At 59.0% G+C, this 17579-nt stretch overlaps 1 protein-coding gene across 3 annotated transcripts in view; it reads right to left on the bottom strand.

Moving 5' to 3' along the window:
• Positions 1-6799: 6799 nt before the first annotated feature.
• SORCS2 (sortilin related VPS10 domain containing receptor 2) overlaps positions 6800-17579 on the bottom strand; it is a 403856-nt gene continuing 393076 nt past the window's right edge. For 2 of the 3 annotated variants that reach the window (XM_081054902.1, XM_081054900.1), the window contains exons 22-27: positions 15516-15628; positions 14470-14595; positions 12918-13017; positions 12166-12268; positions 11686-11831; positions 6800-9183 (exon numbers count right to left, since the gene is read on the bottom strand). In XM_081054902.1, coding sequence (XP_080911028.1) covers positions 9119-9183; positions 11686-11831; positions 12166-12268; positions 12918-13017; positions 14470-14595; positions 15516-15628 — 653 coding nt within the window. In that variant the 3' untranslated portion in view covers positions 6800-9118. The remainder of the gene's footprint in view (positions 9184-11685; positions 11832-12165; positions 12269-12917; positions 13018-14469; positions 14596-15515; positions 15629-17579) is intronic. The other variant, XM_081054901.1, reaches the window with a different exon arrangement.

Raw genomic sequence — 17579 nt, 5'->3', positions numbered from 1 at the left:
CGACCTGGGAGGGAGGAAGGCGCACCCGAGTCTAGAGCAGGTGGGAGTCCGAGGGGAGGGCTTCCTGCCAGGTGGAGAAGGCAACGCTGTGGCATGCGGCCAAAGCTTCTCCTGTGGGAGGGTGGCCAGATTGCTGGGTTTTGGCCTAGTGGGGTGAGAATGCGGCAGAGTGATGACCAAGGCAGGCCCTGATGGCCACTCTGCAGTGTGCCCAGGGGAGCAGAGGTACCAGTTTCCCCAGGTGCACACGCTCCCTATGGTGGCAGACAGACGGCAGATAGAGCAGCCGAAGGAGACTCCACGGGGGCTGGCTCTTCCCTCCAGAACTCGCCTGGCGGTGGCCCTGCTTCAAGTACTTGCACAGACGATGGCTTGAGCAGCTGGGCCGCCTGTCACCTGACAGAAGCCACGGAGGAGCCGCGGCTGGGTGAGCGCAGCACAGGAGCCCCGATGGATCTGGAGCCGGCAGGACTTCCGGATCATGGAGCCGGAGAGGCCAAGTCAGATCACGGGAGAAGGGGTGGCCCGGAGCCCGGAGCACACGCGTGTCTGGCCCCAGGGACGTCCCAGTGGCAAACTGCCCGTCTAGACCCGCCTTTCAAAGATGTAGGACCAGATGAGCCCGTGCAGCTCCTTCGCACTAAGTCCACGGCCCCCGTGGCTTCAGGTGGGGTCTTGGCTGGTCACGTCACAGATGGTTAAGGGTCCCCTTTTACTGTCAGGTGAAAGCAATCGCCTTGAAGTCAGAAGGTGAGACGAGCTCTCCAGGCCGCCTGAGGTGACAGGGACGTCATTTTTTCCAGTGCTCTCAGCTTGTCTCAATGCTCTTAGAGCTGCAGTCTTCCTGCCCCCACCATTCGCTGTTCAGTGGTGGGTGATGGTCTCGCTGAGGGCGCAGTCGAAGCTTTATTGAGGCTGCTTTTCGCGGAGGCTCCTTCTCGGGCCCTGACGCGTCATGGCTTGGTGGGCTGCCAGACGAGAGAAAGGGCCTCTTTCCTTTGGAACTTTGCAAGAGGACAGCACAGCACGTGGCCGTGCTGTTTTAAACCACGGAGACGAATCGGTTAGTCATCATGAGTTATGATTTGGGGAGCAGGCCACCCGAAGCGTCACCAGCATAAACCAGGAGCCCAGCTCCGGCATGGGAAGCAGGGAAACACTGTCTGATCCAGATTTCATGATGGACACTCCTTCGAGTGTATGCTGCTGGAAAAACGGCTGTCTTCTCATGGGAAGGGAACAATTGGTCAAAGTAGGGTCGGAACATAGCAGGTGGATGCCTGAGGGAAACGGGCAGGTGTACTCACCTGGGGGCGAGTGCAAGCTGGTCCTGAGCACCGAGAGGACTGGTCTGTCCTGGAACCATCCCAGGGGCCAGGGGCCCGTGCCCAGCTGAGAGCTGGCTGCCGCCCTCCGCGGTGCCACCGGCCGCTGAGGGGGAGGGCTGCCCAGGCTCCAAGCCTGTCTTTTTATTCCCATGTCCTGACCCCTGGGACCTCGCTGACCGTGGATGGCTGGCCTTCCCTTCCCAGGGCGGCCAGTCCTTAGGACAGTAAGGGGCGCCTGCAAGCAGCCCTTTTGTGTACAAACCATTCCAGAGCCCACACCGCAGCCCCGCCATGTGGGGTTCCCCAGGGCTCACACACTCTGAGCCCCCAGGGCAGATACCAGACACTCAGGACAGCCCCCCCACCCCGGAAACCACCAGAAAGGCTCTTATTCAGGTTTTCCCCTCCCTCTGCCTCCTGACGGTCCCCAGTGCCCCCACCCCCCACCACATGGTGTGGCTTGCTCTTTCTTCTCGGGAACCGTGAGTTTAACAAACTTACCTATTCAGTGGCCATCGCCCCCTGATCTGTTGGCCTCCCCGTAGCGGATAAGAAACTCCCCGGTCCTGTGGGAAGGGCATGGGTTTTGCTGTCTGCCAGCCTCTGCCTTGAATCTGGCTTGTTTTCTTATTTCTGTCACCCATAAAGTGGGAGAATAACAACTGTCTTGCAGGCTCACTGTGAGACTTCAATGGCATGAGGTGTGTAAAACATCCAGCACCATCTGTCAGCCAACAGGGGCTCACAGAGTGCACACCACCCTGGGGCCTCTTCCCCAGCACCCGAAAGGCCCCTAGGAGAGCCCAGCATCCCCTGCTCTCCTGGCGCCATGCTAGTTCTCGGACCAGATCTCACAAAAGGTTATGTGATCACGTGGGAAAGAAGCGCAGGCTGCCCTGGGTCCTGGGGGCACAATGAGTGAACCTGCCCCTCCCGAGTGCACAGCCCGGCAGTGACACCCCAATGGCTCGCTCACAGCTCTTCACACCACAGGCCGGCGCACCTGCTCTGCCGAGAGCTGTTCTTGGCACGGGGAGCCGCCGAGACGAGCCAGATGCAACGCTACGTGCTTCTTGAGGGCCACTGGGGTGACAATAACTAAAGCAGGAATACACAGGAAGTGCCTGTATTGATAACGCCCTTGCTCAGACAGAGGGCACCCCCAGGCTTCAGCCCTAAGGCACAGATGGGGGGTGTCACAGGAGAGGGGCAGAGTCATACCAGGGAGGTGGGAGGGCAGATCACATGGGGCTTTCGAAGCTGAGGGGAAGTGGGTCCTCGGGGGCTTTTGGTTACAAGGAAGAGAAGGCCCCACCCAGTGAGAAGTCCCCCGCGGCCAGCACCTCCTTGACTGTCAGGGACACAGGTCCTTCCCACCCGGCCTCTGCCGTCCTGGAATCCCTCTTGTTGGGCTGTGGGCAGCTGGTCCAGCCTGGAGTCCAGGCACAGCTGTACCCAGGGGAAGAGGGGGCACTGGCCCCCTAAGAATGACCTGACCTCTCCGAATTGCAGCCCCAGGGGAGTGGGCGTGCTGTGACCAGCTGCCACCATGGGCCCTCCCTGTGCAAGCAGCCAGGCTCCCTGAAGAGCAGACAGGTGCTGACGGAACCGGGCTTCTGCTGGGTGGGGGGGCTAAGCGTGCACGCGGGCGGGCGGGTGGGGAGCACACAGACGCTGCTTCAGACGGAATGTGGGTGTCGGGCCCCCGAGGGTTCCAGGCAGGACCTTGTCCGCATGTGTGAAGGGCTCTGAGTGCACCACCGCGGGGAACTGTCCGGCGGAGGTGGTGGGGTACACGGAGCCAGCTCACTCCATCTTGTTTCCACTTGTGTTTTGATGAATATTATGTGTCGTATTGACGTGACCACAATCCTTTCTTACATCCCAAGTACCCATTACAGAACTGCTTGCTTTGACACCCCCTTTTTTTTCTTTCTTAAAAGGTGCACAAATCTAAATGTCTCTTTCTATGTCCTTCACATTTGACTGACGCTGAGTTCTCCGTAAAAGTCCCTCCTCTGTCTTCGGCCTTGGGAACCACAGGGAAGCCTGGGTGCTGCCCGCGTTCCCCCCGTAAGTATCCTCTTTATTCTGTTTAGAAGCTTGTAGCAATTTCTAATCTTTTCCTTCTAAATTAAAACGTCGAATTAAAACGTTGTACGGGACCGACAGCTGCAGGCCTGGAGTGCGAGCGGTGTGTTCTCCTTCCCCAGCAATGCCTCCTCCCGTGGAGCTCCCTGGGTCTCCTACAGCTCCCGCCTCCTTTGTTCTTGGAGACAGTATCTCTTCTGTCCATTGAGCGGTGACCTGCCCAGGGCCTGCGCTTTATCACCTTTAGCATTAGCCTGCTCATGGGTTTTTACCCTCCTGCTCATCTTACGCCCGTGACTCCCCTTCCACTCAGCCTGAGGACCTTTCCTGTCTTGTCTCAAAGGGCGGGCATTTTCCATCAAGTCACAAGGCGTAGCATCTCTAGGATTTTCTCTGGCTTCCTTTGATAAACTCCTATCCACAAATGTGCCGTTTCTCTGAGTCCACAGGGCTGCACTCCACTGTTTCAGGCTGCGGGACGTGGTGCTGGCCCCGTGGCAGGGCCGCGCTTTTCCTTCCCGTCACTTACCTTTCAATGAGGAGGGCTCCCTCCAGACTACGTCTCTCCCTGCTGCTTTCTCAGGTGCGGAGGGAATCCTTCTTTTCTCCACGCGTCTCGAAGGCAGCGTGATGTGCAGAGCCCCCAGACAAATCCCAGGGATCTCGCCTCGTGTGCAACCCGAGGACTGAGATGGGGCCCCCCACCCTCTGAGGTGAAGGCCGCAGGCCCAGGGTTTACTATTGCGTCTGCAGCATTCTGTGGTGGTTCTTTGTCCCCAATTCGGAACCGTGGTGGCCCTGCCTCTGGCTTGGGGTGGGGGTGAGGGAGCATGTGACTCAGTACTGAGACAGTGTGCTCTAGGGGTTCCTTCTGGGAAGGCCACGTGATCTGATCAGAGCCTGTAGACTAAGGCGATGATACCCAGTCTGGAGCCACTGCAGTCATTTTGTGACCTGAGGACACCTATGTGCCCCTGTATCTGAGCAGTGGGAGCAACAGAACCACCAAAAGGTATCCTTCTAACTCTGGGACCCAAATCTCCAGGGGCCCGCCACACTGCTGGGAATTTCATCAACCTCCTTAATCAATCATCTTTCTCACTCTTGTGAGGATGGTTTCACACTGCCTCCTGTTTCCAGCTCACTTTCAGTGTGGCCCTCACTTGTTACTTACCTGGGAACACAGAGCAGTTGGAAGAGGCTCCCAACCCAGGTACCTCTGCCCCCCCCCCCGGGGGGGTGGTCCCTGCTCCCACCTGGCCTGCCCCCCACACCCGCTCACACTTGGGACTGGCTCCTGGGGTCCCTCCTGCTCCATCTGTCTCCTCTATTTGCTCGTGTCCATCCACCGTCTTCACAAGACCACCCCCATCCTCACATTCACCCAGATATTGCCCCAATTCTCTACTCAAGTCTTGAGAAAATTCTAGAAAGCATCATTAGGTACATTCTAGAAAGCATCTAGTTCCGTGATTTCCTTGACTCATTCCAGTGGGTGTTTCCCTCCCCCTCCCCCAAAGGCCCCTTTCTGTCCTCATCGACCCTTGTCAGCAGCCCCAGGGCAGGGGCCACCTTCCCCTTTGCAGCATGGTCACTTCCTGGGCGGCCCCCTGCCTGAAGGTACTGTGGGCGTGGGGGTGGAAGGGGAGGTGTGGGGCTGCCAGGGGGCGGGGAGTGGGGGAGGGACTTGGGGGGGAGGTGTGGGGCTGCGGGGCGGGCGCCTAGCGACTCAGAGATGTGCACTTGAATCTGACTCTCGATAACTTCACGCCTCTCTGCCCTGAACTATGGGAAGGGGATGGTGGCACCTCTTTTATGTGGCTGCTGCCAACATGGCTTATGTAACTGCGTGAAAAGTGCCCACACTGGACTTGGCACATGGGCGGCACCAAATGGGAGTTGCTGTGTCATTGTGATCAGCTCATCCTGTGGCCACCGTGCTGGCCGGCTCGGCTCCTCCAACGCCCACTCGGCCAATATACTGTGTGGACGTCGTTAACAGCTGCACATTTGGGTCCTAGTCATGTCAGCTGCAAACAATGGGAATGGTTCTGTTTTCCCAGCACAGGACCAGGGCGAGTCCGGCCCAGGTGCCGTCTGCCGAGCCAGGTTCTGTCGGTGATTAAGAGTCTAATTATAACGTGATGCAGAGGCCTGGGGGTTCTGGCCACACGTTGCTAAACCGTCTGGGCTGGCGTGCTCAGTGCTGAGCTGGAAGTCTGAGCTCACCAACTGCAAAAGCTGCGGAGCCGGGCAGACGGCAGGCTGATGAGAGGTGAGGTGACGGCCGCACATGCTGGGGGGGGTGTGGCTGACGGGCCCTTACCGCCCAGTCCTGTGGGAGCAGCAGCAACTTGGGGCTCATGGGATGTTTCGTAATGAAACCTGGGGTGCAGCTGCCAGAGCCCCTCCCCCACCACACAGGCAGGGTGGGGCGCGGCTCCCCTTTCATTGGAACTGAGCTCAGGGTTGTGGGTTTTTCTCAGGCTCGTCACTGAGTAGGTCAGCGCCTGTCCATGCACAAAGACTGGTCACTCGCCCAGGGCTACCCCCAACTTAAGACGGAAGGCGCTGCCCATGTCCCCAGCCTGAGACCCAGGGGCACAGCTGTGTTTGACAGGCTGGGTTAGTGCTCGGTGCAGAAGGCGTACACATACCATGGGGGTTCCGGGGGCAGGGGTGGGTGGCGCACGCTTAGAGGATGCTGGAAGGTCTGATTGCTGCGTGGGCCGTGGGTAGTGGTCTGGGGAGGAACCAGGCTGGGTGCCCCCAGGAAGGAGGGCACGTGATGATTGGGCATTGCCAGAACTCTGCTGTGATGGGTGGAGAGGTGGCCTCACTCTTCTCAGATAAGACGGCCCTGTGGCCATTTGTGGCTGGGTCCAGCCGTGTTCAGACAGGATTGGGGAATGCTCTTGGTTTTGTCTCCACCCTCACCGTGGTCAGTGACCTGGTCTGACTCTGGTGTTGGTGACACGGTTTATGCTGGACGAGGGAACGCCCCAATCCCGGATTCTGGGAGCGCGCCCACTGTCAGGCGTCACATTGCCCGGCTCGGCTTCCCAGCCTCCGCTCACCTGGCCTGCGGGCCGGTGTTTCTGGGCTGCCCTGCGGGCCTTGAGGAGGACGTGAGCAGCAGGTGTGTGAGCGCGTTGACAGCTGATGGGGACACCATTGCTTTGCAGTTGGCGTGTCCTGGATCTAGTGACGAGAAGGTCCGTGTCGTGGCAACCCCTCCTCCCCCCCCGCCCCCCCGCAGGTCAGTACCTGCTCCTGGTTCCTCTCACGGCGCCTGGCCCCGGGGCTGCCACGACCACACTTCCAGGGGCCTGTGTGTGCACGCGCTTTGAGCTGAATGTTGAGAAATAGAGTCACAATAAGGCCGAGACGTATCATGTTCATTTAATCTTTGTTAAAAGCATCACAAATGATTTATTGATTTTAAAAAGGAAAAATAAGATAGAATTTATCACATTTTGTTATGTGCATATACCAAGTACAGTGTAACTGGGTCAAATGAAACCTCAGCTGCCGGAAGCAGGTTGTATCTTACGACCCAGGTACCTGTACGTACCTGTCATCAAATATATAGGCTCTCTGATGTATAACCAGGTAAATCCATGGACCTACATGTCGCTCTATATGATTATGGGCATGGAAAAGCATGGGGTACCTCAGATGCCACCTTATTCCCAGGTTCTTGGGTCCTCACACCCAAAATATTCTTGCTAATGACATAAAATACAAGAAAAACACAAATAACTAGGGGAGAACCCTACCCAAACAGCAGAGAGAATGAAGTTGAGCGGTCAGAGAAGGTGAAAGGGGTGGTTACCCGCAGGCACTGGTGAGGTGGGGGCCTGTGTCCAGGGGACTCCATGCTGACCTTGAGCTTGGGCCTGGAATGTGTGCTGACTCTCACGGGGCAGGCTGTGGGGCACACAGGCCGCAGGGCTCCCCTGAGGGGTCTTTGGAGACTTCACGAGGGCTGGGTGGGGAAGGGAGTCCTATGGCAAAGGTCCAGAGAACCCAGACTCTTCAAACCATCCTTGCCAGCTCCATGCCCTGGGCCCTGGGCCCAGCTTGTCCCCAAGGAGGGTCTTGAGGACAACTTGCAGAGTGACCTCTGGTGAAGGTGCCCAGGAGCCCCAGCTGGTGGGCAGGAATGGTGGGGAGAGGCCACTGCCACTGCCTGGCCCCATGACCCCTTCTTCCCTGTGGTCTGAGTCCCCATGTGCGACATGGGGACACTGGACTTGAGGGATCCCCCACTCCCAAGGGCTGGGGGCTGTTCTGTGTGCGAGGTGTCACCCCTGGGCCTCCCCTCCCACAGGGAAGATGGGTTAATGTCCCCCAGGCGTCATTCCAGGCCAGCAGTCACTGGCCTGGACTCTGGTGTCCCCCACCTCCAGGAAAGGCCAGGCCACCTGAGAGCCCTGCCTGGGGTGGGCAGGGGAAGACTGACTTCTGGTTTCAAGGCAAAAGGTGAGACTCCCGCTCTCGATTCATGTGTGTAGCTGGAGGCCAGCGTCCCTGATTCTAGGCATGTTTGTGTGACGGACTCGCACGGCGCGGGGCACAGAGCGCTGGTTCCTGGGGCACCTCTGCGACCCTCGTGCTGTGTGACTTGGGAAAGTTAAGTCACCCCCTCTCTGGGCCTTGCTTTATCTTCCAAATGAGGGGCTCACTCCTGGATGGCCCTCCTGGCTCTCCAATCCTAAACCTCTCTGGTTCTTGGGTTTCACACGGGTCCCTGAAGCTATAAGGAAGGACAACAAACGCCGCGTCCGTAGGCGGGTCCCACAGGGCTCCTGGGAGGAGGTGGGCCTGCAGGAGGGCGCCTGCTACTGGCTGGCTGTGGAAGTGCAGGCTCCCGTGGCCCCCGCAGGGGGAAAGCCAGGGCCAGCCTTTGCCCCTCTGGGACCCAGGGAAGAGACGCTGCCAGGAGGGGCAGAGGGGCAGCCCCGGGCATTCTGGAAAAGGGGCTCCTGAGAGTGGGGCTTTGACAAAACAACCCAGATGGCTACCATCTGGCCATAAAAATAAGAAGTTAAAAATAAACAGCTACCTGGAGAGGTATTTACATTATCTGCAGTTTAAAGAGAGGAGGGACAGCAGGAGGCCTGGAGGGTGGTGGTGGGGGGCCTGGGTCACAGCTTTCCAGACTCTCCGGGGTGGACCCCTGCAGAGAGAGGGACATGCAGGGGCAGGAGCCGCCTCCCTGGGGAGGGGCTTGTGAGGAGAAAGCAGGCCCCCGGTGTCCGTTTGCGGTGGCAGGAGCCTGCGGGGCGTCTGTGGTTCTGGGAGGGTCGGCTCAGCTCCCTGTCCCAGGGGTACCAGCACTGGCCACCAGAGGTCAGCTTGGGCTGGGCCGTGTGTGTGGGACAGCCAGGGCAGCGGCCCAGGACCCAGGGGTAGAGGAGTGCCCAGTCGGGGGGCCGTGGGCGGTGCCGAGGGCCTGGTGTCCAGGGAGGTCAGGGGTCAGCTGGCCCCCCTGTGTCCTGTGGGCGGGGTGGGCTGGGACTGGACAGTGTGGGGGGGCAGCTGTCGCCTCACATGGGGATAACTGGAGGTGGCTTTTCCGCAGGTCTCTGAGGGGATGCCAGTCTCAACACCAGTGCCGGCCACGTCTGTGGTTCTGTGCCCTCCACGGGGACGAAACGACAGAGGAGACTGTTCTGGGCTCGGGCTCCGCGGCATCAGCTCACCAGGTAGCTGTGCATGTCACGGGAGTGGATGCTCAGGACCACGCCCGAGTGGTTCCCTAGGAAACAGACATGAGGGCCGTGGTGGCCTCTGCAGGTGCCACGGCACCACCGTGCGGAGGGTATCCCGCGGCTCCTTCAGTTGTGTGGGCCAGGCCTAAGCGCGGTGCGGAGGTGCTGGGGTCTCCAAGTCTCCTGGTGGGTGGCTAAGAGTGGCTTCTCCCGGGGCTGGCACAGCGGCGGCCCCCACAGGCCTCTGGTGAACCGAGACCAGCCACCGCCCGCTGCACCCACTGACCTGGTCATCGGCAGCAGGGGGGTGCAGGAGGGGCTTCGCCCCCTCCTGGCAGTGGGCCCTGAAGGCCCGCCGTGGTACATATGGCCCCGGCATGTGGCAGGAGAGAGAACGGGACAGTGATGGTCAGAAACAGCACTGAGTCGATAGTGGGGGGTGGGAGGCCTTCCTTGGGAGACCGGGGGACAGATGTGTGGCCGGGAAGAAGGAGCTGGCACGGGCGGGACTGGACCTGCTCCTGGCCTGTGTCCCCCCAGAAAGCGGCTTGAGGGCTCCTGGCACCAGCCAGGCTGGGGTGGCGCTGTGTCATGAGCTCCACTGGGGGTGAAACCTTCAAGGTTGTCACCGTGCGGCCTGGGTTTTGGCATCTGTGACTCGGGGATGATAACAGCACAAAAGGACCATAGTGGGGGGGCCTTAAGGGAAAATGCCCCTGAAGATGTGGCAGGGCCTGACACATCCTGGGTGCTCGAGTAAGACAACCTGTTATCGTCACGCTCTTACTGTTCTGCAGGGGCTGGACAGCAAACAGCTGCCACAGGCAGGTCGCCCATGCCCTGCCCTCTGACCAAGCTCGGGAAGCCATGCGCCACGGGGCTGCAAGGCCGCCAGGCATGAAGGGTGGGAGGGTGACCCCGAGCTCTGGTGCTCTGACTAGCCCAATCCCGGGTGGGACGAGGCCTAGTGGAGGGGTCTGGGGGTTGCAACCGTGGGGGGCACACAGGGTGATCGCCTGAGCCTGCAGCCGTTGGGGGCACTGGTTTTGGAGCCACAGAGCTAGGGATGACTCTGGCTCCCACATCAGCTATGTGACTGGGGAGTTTGAGAGACAACTCTGAGCCTCAGCTTGCTCATCTGTCAAATGGGCACCTTACCAGTTAGTTGCCTATGTCGCGGAGGCACTGAGACCGGGGCCTGGCCTGAAGTGAGTGCTAGGAAACAGGACTTATTATCATTATGTCCGAGGAGGCTACAGACACATCTGGACCGGGGGACGTGGGCAAGAGGACCCACTGTGCAGTCACGGCTGACCTGGGTGTATGTTCAAAGTCAGCCACGTGTCGGCTGTGCACCCTGGATGAGGGTTTCCTTTCTGCTCCTCACTGTCAATCATCTAAGCCACGAGGACAGTGACTTCTATGTCTCACAGTTCTGAGGACACAGCACACAGGGTGTGAGGCCAGTCCTAGCAGTGACACGACACTCCAGCCACACTGTGCTCTGGCTGCTGGGCTGCAGTCCTCATAGAGGCGCCAGAGGTGGCAGCCATCCCCACGAACTCAGACACCGACACGGGGGGACACAATGGGTCTGAACTGCAGCCCCCCCGACCAGCTCTGTGACCCAGCGCAGTGTGTCTCTGTGCCTCTGTGATCTCGGCTTGAAAAAGAAGCCTATCTACTGGGGTTGCTGAGGTGACAGCCTCCACGACATGGCTGGAGCCTCAGTTTACCTGATGGAAAGGATCAGCTGTCCTGTGGGCCCGTGCAAGGGGTCAGTGCCCCAACTCCAGGTGGCCCGGCCCTCCCCACTAGGGACGGAGTCTGTGTCACCTGCCCCTGAAGATGGTCAGACTCTCGGTTGCCTCACTGACAGTGCAAGACCCGGTGACAGTGTGTCTGTCACAGAAGGTGCTGCGCTCCTCCTGGCCATGGCCCCTCTCTAGTTGCCCTGGGAACTCGGCTGCCATGTTGTGAGGGAGCCCACGCCACGTGGGGGCCACAGGCTGGTGCTGGGAGGGGGGGACTTCAACCGCCAGACAGCAGGGTGAGGGCCTTTGAGACGACTCCTCTGCAGCCATCGACGGCTGCATGACACACCCGGAGAGAGAACCGCCTGGCTGAGCCTGGTCACCCCGGCACCGCGAGAGAACACAGCAATAAACGGTGCTGTGACGCACGGAGCTGGGGTGCGGCTGGAGAACTGGGCTCGGTCAGAGTGACTGAGACCCAGTGAGCGAGAATGTCTCGTAAACCGTGAAGTGCTGTGCACAGGTGCTTTGTGCCCGTGCACGACGCCTACAAAGTCGGCATTCCCGGTGAGCAGGAGGCTGGGCGCGCCGAGGGGCGGGCCCTGCTTCCTTGTGGAGCCCAGCCCCCATCCTCTCCCCGCCCTCCAAGTGTTCAGGGCCTGCCAGGCGCGGTGTCCCATCACCTCATCAGATGGAGGGGACAACCGCACGGCCGGCTGGGCCCTGCGTCCCGAGCGCTGTGCTGGCTGGGGGCCCATGGGAGGCTGGGGAGGCGGGTTTCCGGGCAGGCGTTACCTAGAGTCTGCATGTCCAGCTCATCATCTATAAACTCCTCACCCTGGGTGGCGCTCTGGACGCCCTGGCTGTGGCTGACCGGGCTCGTCATCTCCTGCTCCTTCTCATTGTGCATCTGGGCATACACGGTCCTGCCGGGCCGTTTCCTGCGGGGCAGAGGTGGGGGCTCAGGGCTCCCCCCAGATCGCCTGTCCCCGGGCCCACCCCGCCACGTGCAGTCAGACCCTCACTCCTCTGCTCCCCAGCTGTGTGGCCCTGGGCATGTCACTTAACCTCTCTGAGCCTGGGTATCTTCGTCTGTAACATGTCAGCAGGCTCCCCGAGGGCAAGGGGAGCAGACAGGAGGCTGAAAGATGCTCGCTGGGTTGGGCACCGAGTGGGATTCAGAACTGGGGACGGGTGTGGATGCATGCCTCTCCCCGCAGCCCACTGCAGGCGCAAACACACCCCCTCCTGCTGAGGGAAGCCAGCGAGCCTTGCCTTTTGAACTTGTAGAGGATGAAGGCTGCCACCACGAACAGTCCAATGACAAACAGGACGGCCACGACCCAGTAGCTGCTGCTCCGTCCCAGCCTCTGAGAATCTGCAACAAAACAGCCGTGAGTGGTGAGCGTGGGCCGTGGCCCTTCCCCACCTGGCCTGGGCGCCCATCCCGGCCTCCTCAGACGGGAGGCGGTTCACATCCTCCGGTCGGTTCTCCTGCGGCGGCTGAGGGGGGCGGGCAGGCTGTGCTGGGTGAACCCTGCCCTGGGCCTGACTCCCGCTGTGGGACCGCCGGACAGACCGCCTGGACAGTGGACAGACTGCCTCGGCCGTGTCGTGCTGCGTGGGGGGACCTGCCGACTCCCATGGCATGACATCTCTCCAGGGTAGAAAGAAGCTCTCCAGCTTCTGCAAAGATTCTTGCCCCAAAGGGGAAAGGACACACGTGACCAGAGAGAAGAGTCCCACGTGGGGGGTGGGGGCAGAGATGACCTGAGAGCCCTGACACCGGAGTCCGTGTGGCCTCGCAGAGGGGGGCGAGGCCCGAGTGACTGCCAGCGGGAGGTGCTATGGACAGCTGCGGGGCTGAGCCCAGGCCAGGCCAGAGCACCCGGCCGGCGTCAGTGCTATGTCCCCGCACCCGGCCGCTCCCCGCATGGAGGACGGGAGAGCCTGTAACTAGTACTGAAAGACCACAGGTACGTAAAGGCTGGGAGCGTCTGGAGAGCGGAGGGGTCTGGGGCTCTCACCTGTGTCCGCGTCCCTCACGGCTACCAGGACGCGGACCCCGCCCCGCAGCAGGAAGCTGATCTTCTGTGCGGTCAGCACTTGCTGGATGGCCGCGAGTCTCTGTAAGCAGAGGGAGAGGGAGCGGCCTCAGGCACCCACGGGGGGCGGGCCCAGGCGCCCGCCCTGACCCTCCGGAGCACTGCAGGCTCGGGGTGGGCGGTTCTGGCCTCTGGGTGCCTGGCTGGTTTGCCTTTTCACCAGCGGCATTTTCCTAGTGATCAGAGGGGAACCGGTGGCCCGTGTGGAAACTCAGATGTGGTCCTCGCACAGGCGGGTGCGTGGGGCTGGAAGGAGGCCCCTGCGGATGGCAGTCCTGGGACATTCCCTGGGGACTCTGCTTGCGCGTGGGTCAAACTCAGGCTCCGTGACAGCGTTTTAGCACCTGAGCTCCAGGAGGCCCGCTCCTGGCTCACGGTGTGGGTCCTCATCGGGGACCCTGTGGACACGAGCCAGCAGAGCCCCCGCTTCGAGGCGGCGGTGCGGCTGGAGGGCTGCTGCACCTCTGCTTTGAGGGTCAGTGTAAGGGTGCAAAGAAACACCTGCAACGCCCCCTGCCCAGCACAGGAAGGGCCGGGCGGTGCTGCCGCCATCGCGGACATGACCCTTCATCGTGATTCTTTTCTGACCTTGGGTGTGTGGTTTGCTCTCAGCACTCAGGAAAAACGCAGATGGGGCACCCCAGAATCACACACCATGTGGCCGCTTCTTTCACTAGTGTCATGTTTTCAGGTTCGTCCAGGGGGGAGCATGTGTCGGCGCTCCGTTCCTTTTCATGGCTGCGTAATACTCCACCGTGTGGCCGGACCACATTTTGTTTGTCCTTTATCTGTTGATGGACGCTTGGGTTGTGTCCATTTTGGGGCCATTAGGAATAATGCTGCCATGTTTTTGGTTCTCTGGGTGGAACTGCGATGTCACAGTGTCATTGTACGTTTAACTTTCGGAGGAACGGCCAGACTTTTCCACAGCAGCCAGTGTACACCCACCAGCACTGTCTCCACACAGCCATCCACGCTAGTCATTGTCTGTTTTAAGTACTACAGCTGCCCTAGTGGGTGGGCAGTGGTTCTAAGCACCCCGAGTCCTCCCGCCTGTCACACAGCAGGATGGCCTGCCTGGGTGAGGGCCATGATTCGGAAGCTGTCTGTGCACTAAGGATGTTTGCTAATTGATGGGGCTGATTTCTTCTCTGTCCTGAACCCTGCGCCCTGGGAGCCCCACATCTGCAGCACTCACCCTGCACTGTGTGGGGCCACACGACCAGCTTCAGAGGAAGTGGGACAGGAGGTGGTGTGCATGCCCCTGGGGAGGTGGCCCGCCTCCTCCCAACACAGTGACCTTGGAGGCCATGTGGGTTCCAGAGTGTGAAGCTGTAGGTGACAGAGGGCCAGCACCCATCGGGCTGTGTCTGAGAAGAGCGGCCGTGTGCTGACAAGCCAGACACTCCATGTTGGCAGTGACCGCCACAAGCCTGCGGGGGCAGGGAGCACCTGGTCTAGTGGCCACAGGTACCTTGTCACTTGGGAGGCTTCTCTTCCTTGTGGGCTGGGGTGGGGGCAGCAGCACGTGCAGGTCGGCCACGGTGGGCAGCCCTGGCTTGACCACAGTCACCAGCAGCTCTTCGGGGATGCTGGTCTCCTGCAGGGACACAAATGAGCCACTCTGATCTGCATGCCTTCTGGGCCACACTGTAGACCCTCCCCTCACCCCTCGTGGACTGTGTGATCCCGGCCGCCCATTCTGAAAGCCATTCCTGACCCGTGCACACCACGAGACGGCCCCGAGTCCCGCACAGCCCTGAACCCCCTCCTGCAGCCAGCTCCCTTGGTCCATCAGCCTCTGTCCCCCACACCGGCCTCTACTTGCCAGGCCTGGCCCATTTCATTCCTCACATCATGGTCAGTGAGCAGCCCCTCCCCTGCTAATGTCCTCCCAGATCAGGGCTCACGACCATCCAAGTCCCCAGACCCACAGGCTCAGCTCCTATGGGCCCCTCTGCCCCCTGCACATGCATTGGGCAAACTCCTACTCATCCTTAAATACCCAAGACAGTAATGCCAGCACCACTAACGGGCTGAAGGCAGGCACAGTCAGTGGGCCTGGCCTGTGACGGTCTTGGGCAGGGGCAGGGGTCTTTCTCTCCCGGGGACAAGGGCTTTGAATGTCCTGCACACACTCTGGCGCTCACTGCCTTCCTGTGCCTTCTGCCACCGCCCCAGGGCAGCGGGCACACTGGTTCTTCTGCGTCCAGGGTCTGGCCCAGAAGAGAAGCTCAGTGAATAAATGAAAATCACTTTAAAGAGATTCTGGACGACTGGGGAGCAGCGGCTGCTCCTGTGTAAGCAGCTGGCTCTCACACAACCTGTGCCCCACCCCCCGCAAGGTGACACTCAGCTGTAAGCCCCTCCCTGCCCAGGCAGGGGACCCGAGCTGGCTTCTAAGTATCCAGCAGCCGGCCGGAAGGCCAAATCACTGTGACTGCGGGCAGCTGTGCCCACCCCGCCCAACCCCCCCCCAGCTTCTCTGAGGTGCCCTCGGGTGCTGGGGGCTCGGGGCACCTTGGACAGGAGCCGGGTGACCACCAGGCCGATGTCCTCTCGCCACTCCGGGGTGTTGGGGTTGTGTGGGTCCAGCTCCTTGGAAAACCGCAGAGGCACAACCTGAAACTGATCTGCAAAGAGGCAGAGACAGGCGAGAGGGTCAGTCTTGGGCAGCCGGGCTCTGCCCCATAGGGAGCTGGCCACACACCCTGGATGGCCCAGGACGGCCCCTGGGGTCAGATCCCATGGCCCAGTTTTGGAAAATGCGATCCCACCCTGTGTGCCCAAAGCTGTCCCAGGCAGGGCCCACGTCATTGGCTGCCATTTAATCATAGCAACGAGGACGATGACCATGAAGGCAGCTCTGACTGGGAGGGAGGGCCCGGCATGTGGGGTTTGCCTTACTGACTCACAGGACACACACACCCCACAAGGTTGGCCTCCCATGCCCCAGGGATCCGCGGACTTTAACTGGGCTGGTCCCCCCACCAGATTAAGAGTCCCCTGAGAGCAGAGGTCCCCTGCCTCCTCTTTCTCTCGTATTTCCCAGAGTCCCAGCTCAGAGGCCTATTCTAGAGCCATAGCAGGGGATGATGAAAAGACTGCAGCTCTGGGAGCCCCAGCTAATTGAAACCTCTCTCCATTTCCCTCCACGGTTTTCTGACTTGTAAAGTGGGAGGAGCTCCCATAGGGATGAGCGGCTCAAGGGACAAGCGCTTGTGAACTGTGAACTCACTATCTCACACTGGGCATCGTATTGGAAAGGAAGGAGTGAGACTCACTACTGGTGGATGACATGGTATCATGTTTAGAACACCCCACAGACTCTACCAGGAAACCGTTAGAACTGATACATTTGGTGAAGCTTCAGGATACAAAATCAACACACAGAAATCTGTTGTGTTTCCATACACTAATAATGAACCATCAGAAAGAGAAATGAAGAAACCCATCCCATTTACGGTTGCATCAAAAAGAATAAAGTACATAGGAATAAACTTAACCAGGGAGGTGAGAGACCTATACACTGAAAACTATACGACACTGCCGAAAGAAACTGAAGAAGACACAATTAATCAAAAAGATATTCCGTGCTCGTGGACTGGAAGAATTAACTGTTAAAATGTCCATACTCCCCAATGCAATCTACAGATTTAATACAACCCCTATTAAAACTCCAATGACATATTTCACAGAAATAGAAAAAAACAATTGCATTTTCCACAGGAATAGAACAATCTTAAAATTTGTAAATAAACCACAAAAGACCCTGAATAGCCACAGCAATCTTGAGGAAGGAAAACAAAGCGGAAGGTGTCAGGCTCCCTAACATCAAACTATACTACAAGCCTAGAGTGATCAAAACAGCATGGTACAGCGATAAGAACAGACACAGGTCAATGGAACAGAAGAGAGAGCCCAGAAGTAAACCCACGCCTATAGGTCAATTAATCTATGACAAACTAGCCAAGAATACACACTGGGGAAAGGGCAGGTTCTTCATATGTGGTGCCAGGAAAACTGGACAGCCACATGCAACAGAATGAAACTGAACCCTCATCTTATACCAAACACGAAACTTAACTCCAAAGCGGTTAAAGACGAATGTCAGACCTGAAACCACAAAACCAGAAGAAAACACAGGCGGTAAGCTTCTTGACATCAGTGTTGGCGATACGTTTCTGGATTTGACACCAAAAGCAAGGCAAGAAAAGTGAGAGTCATCAAACTAAACGAGCATCAAACTAAAAGCTCATTCATCAAACGAGCATCAAACTAAAAGCTCGTTCACAGCCCAGGAAACCAGCAGCAGAGTGAAGGGCGCCCACGAAACGGGAGGTGTTTCCTAATCACATACTCGGTAGGGGGTTACTGTCCAAACATAGAAAGAACTCACACAACTCACAGCAAAACAACAAACAGTCTGAGTTAAAACATGGGCCGAGGACTTGAATAGACATTTTCCCGAAGACACACCGATGGCCGACAGTGCAGAAAACGTGCTCAGCATCACTAATCATCAGGGAAACGGGTCAGAACCACAGTGGGAACCAGCTCACCTGTCAGAATGGCTGTCATCAA

Source organism: Rhinolophus hipposideros, assembly GCF_964194185.1.
Source record: "Rhinolophus hipposideros genome assembly, chromosome: 1".
NCBI classification, from domain to species: Eukaryota; Metazoa; Chordata; class Mammalia; order Chiroptera; family Rhinolophidae; genus Rhinolophus; species Rhinolophus hipposideros.
Note: the sequence above shows the minus strand (reverse complement) of the source record. Positions and strands in the feature narration are given on the sequence as shown.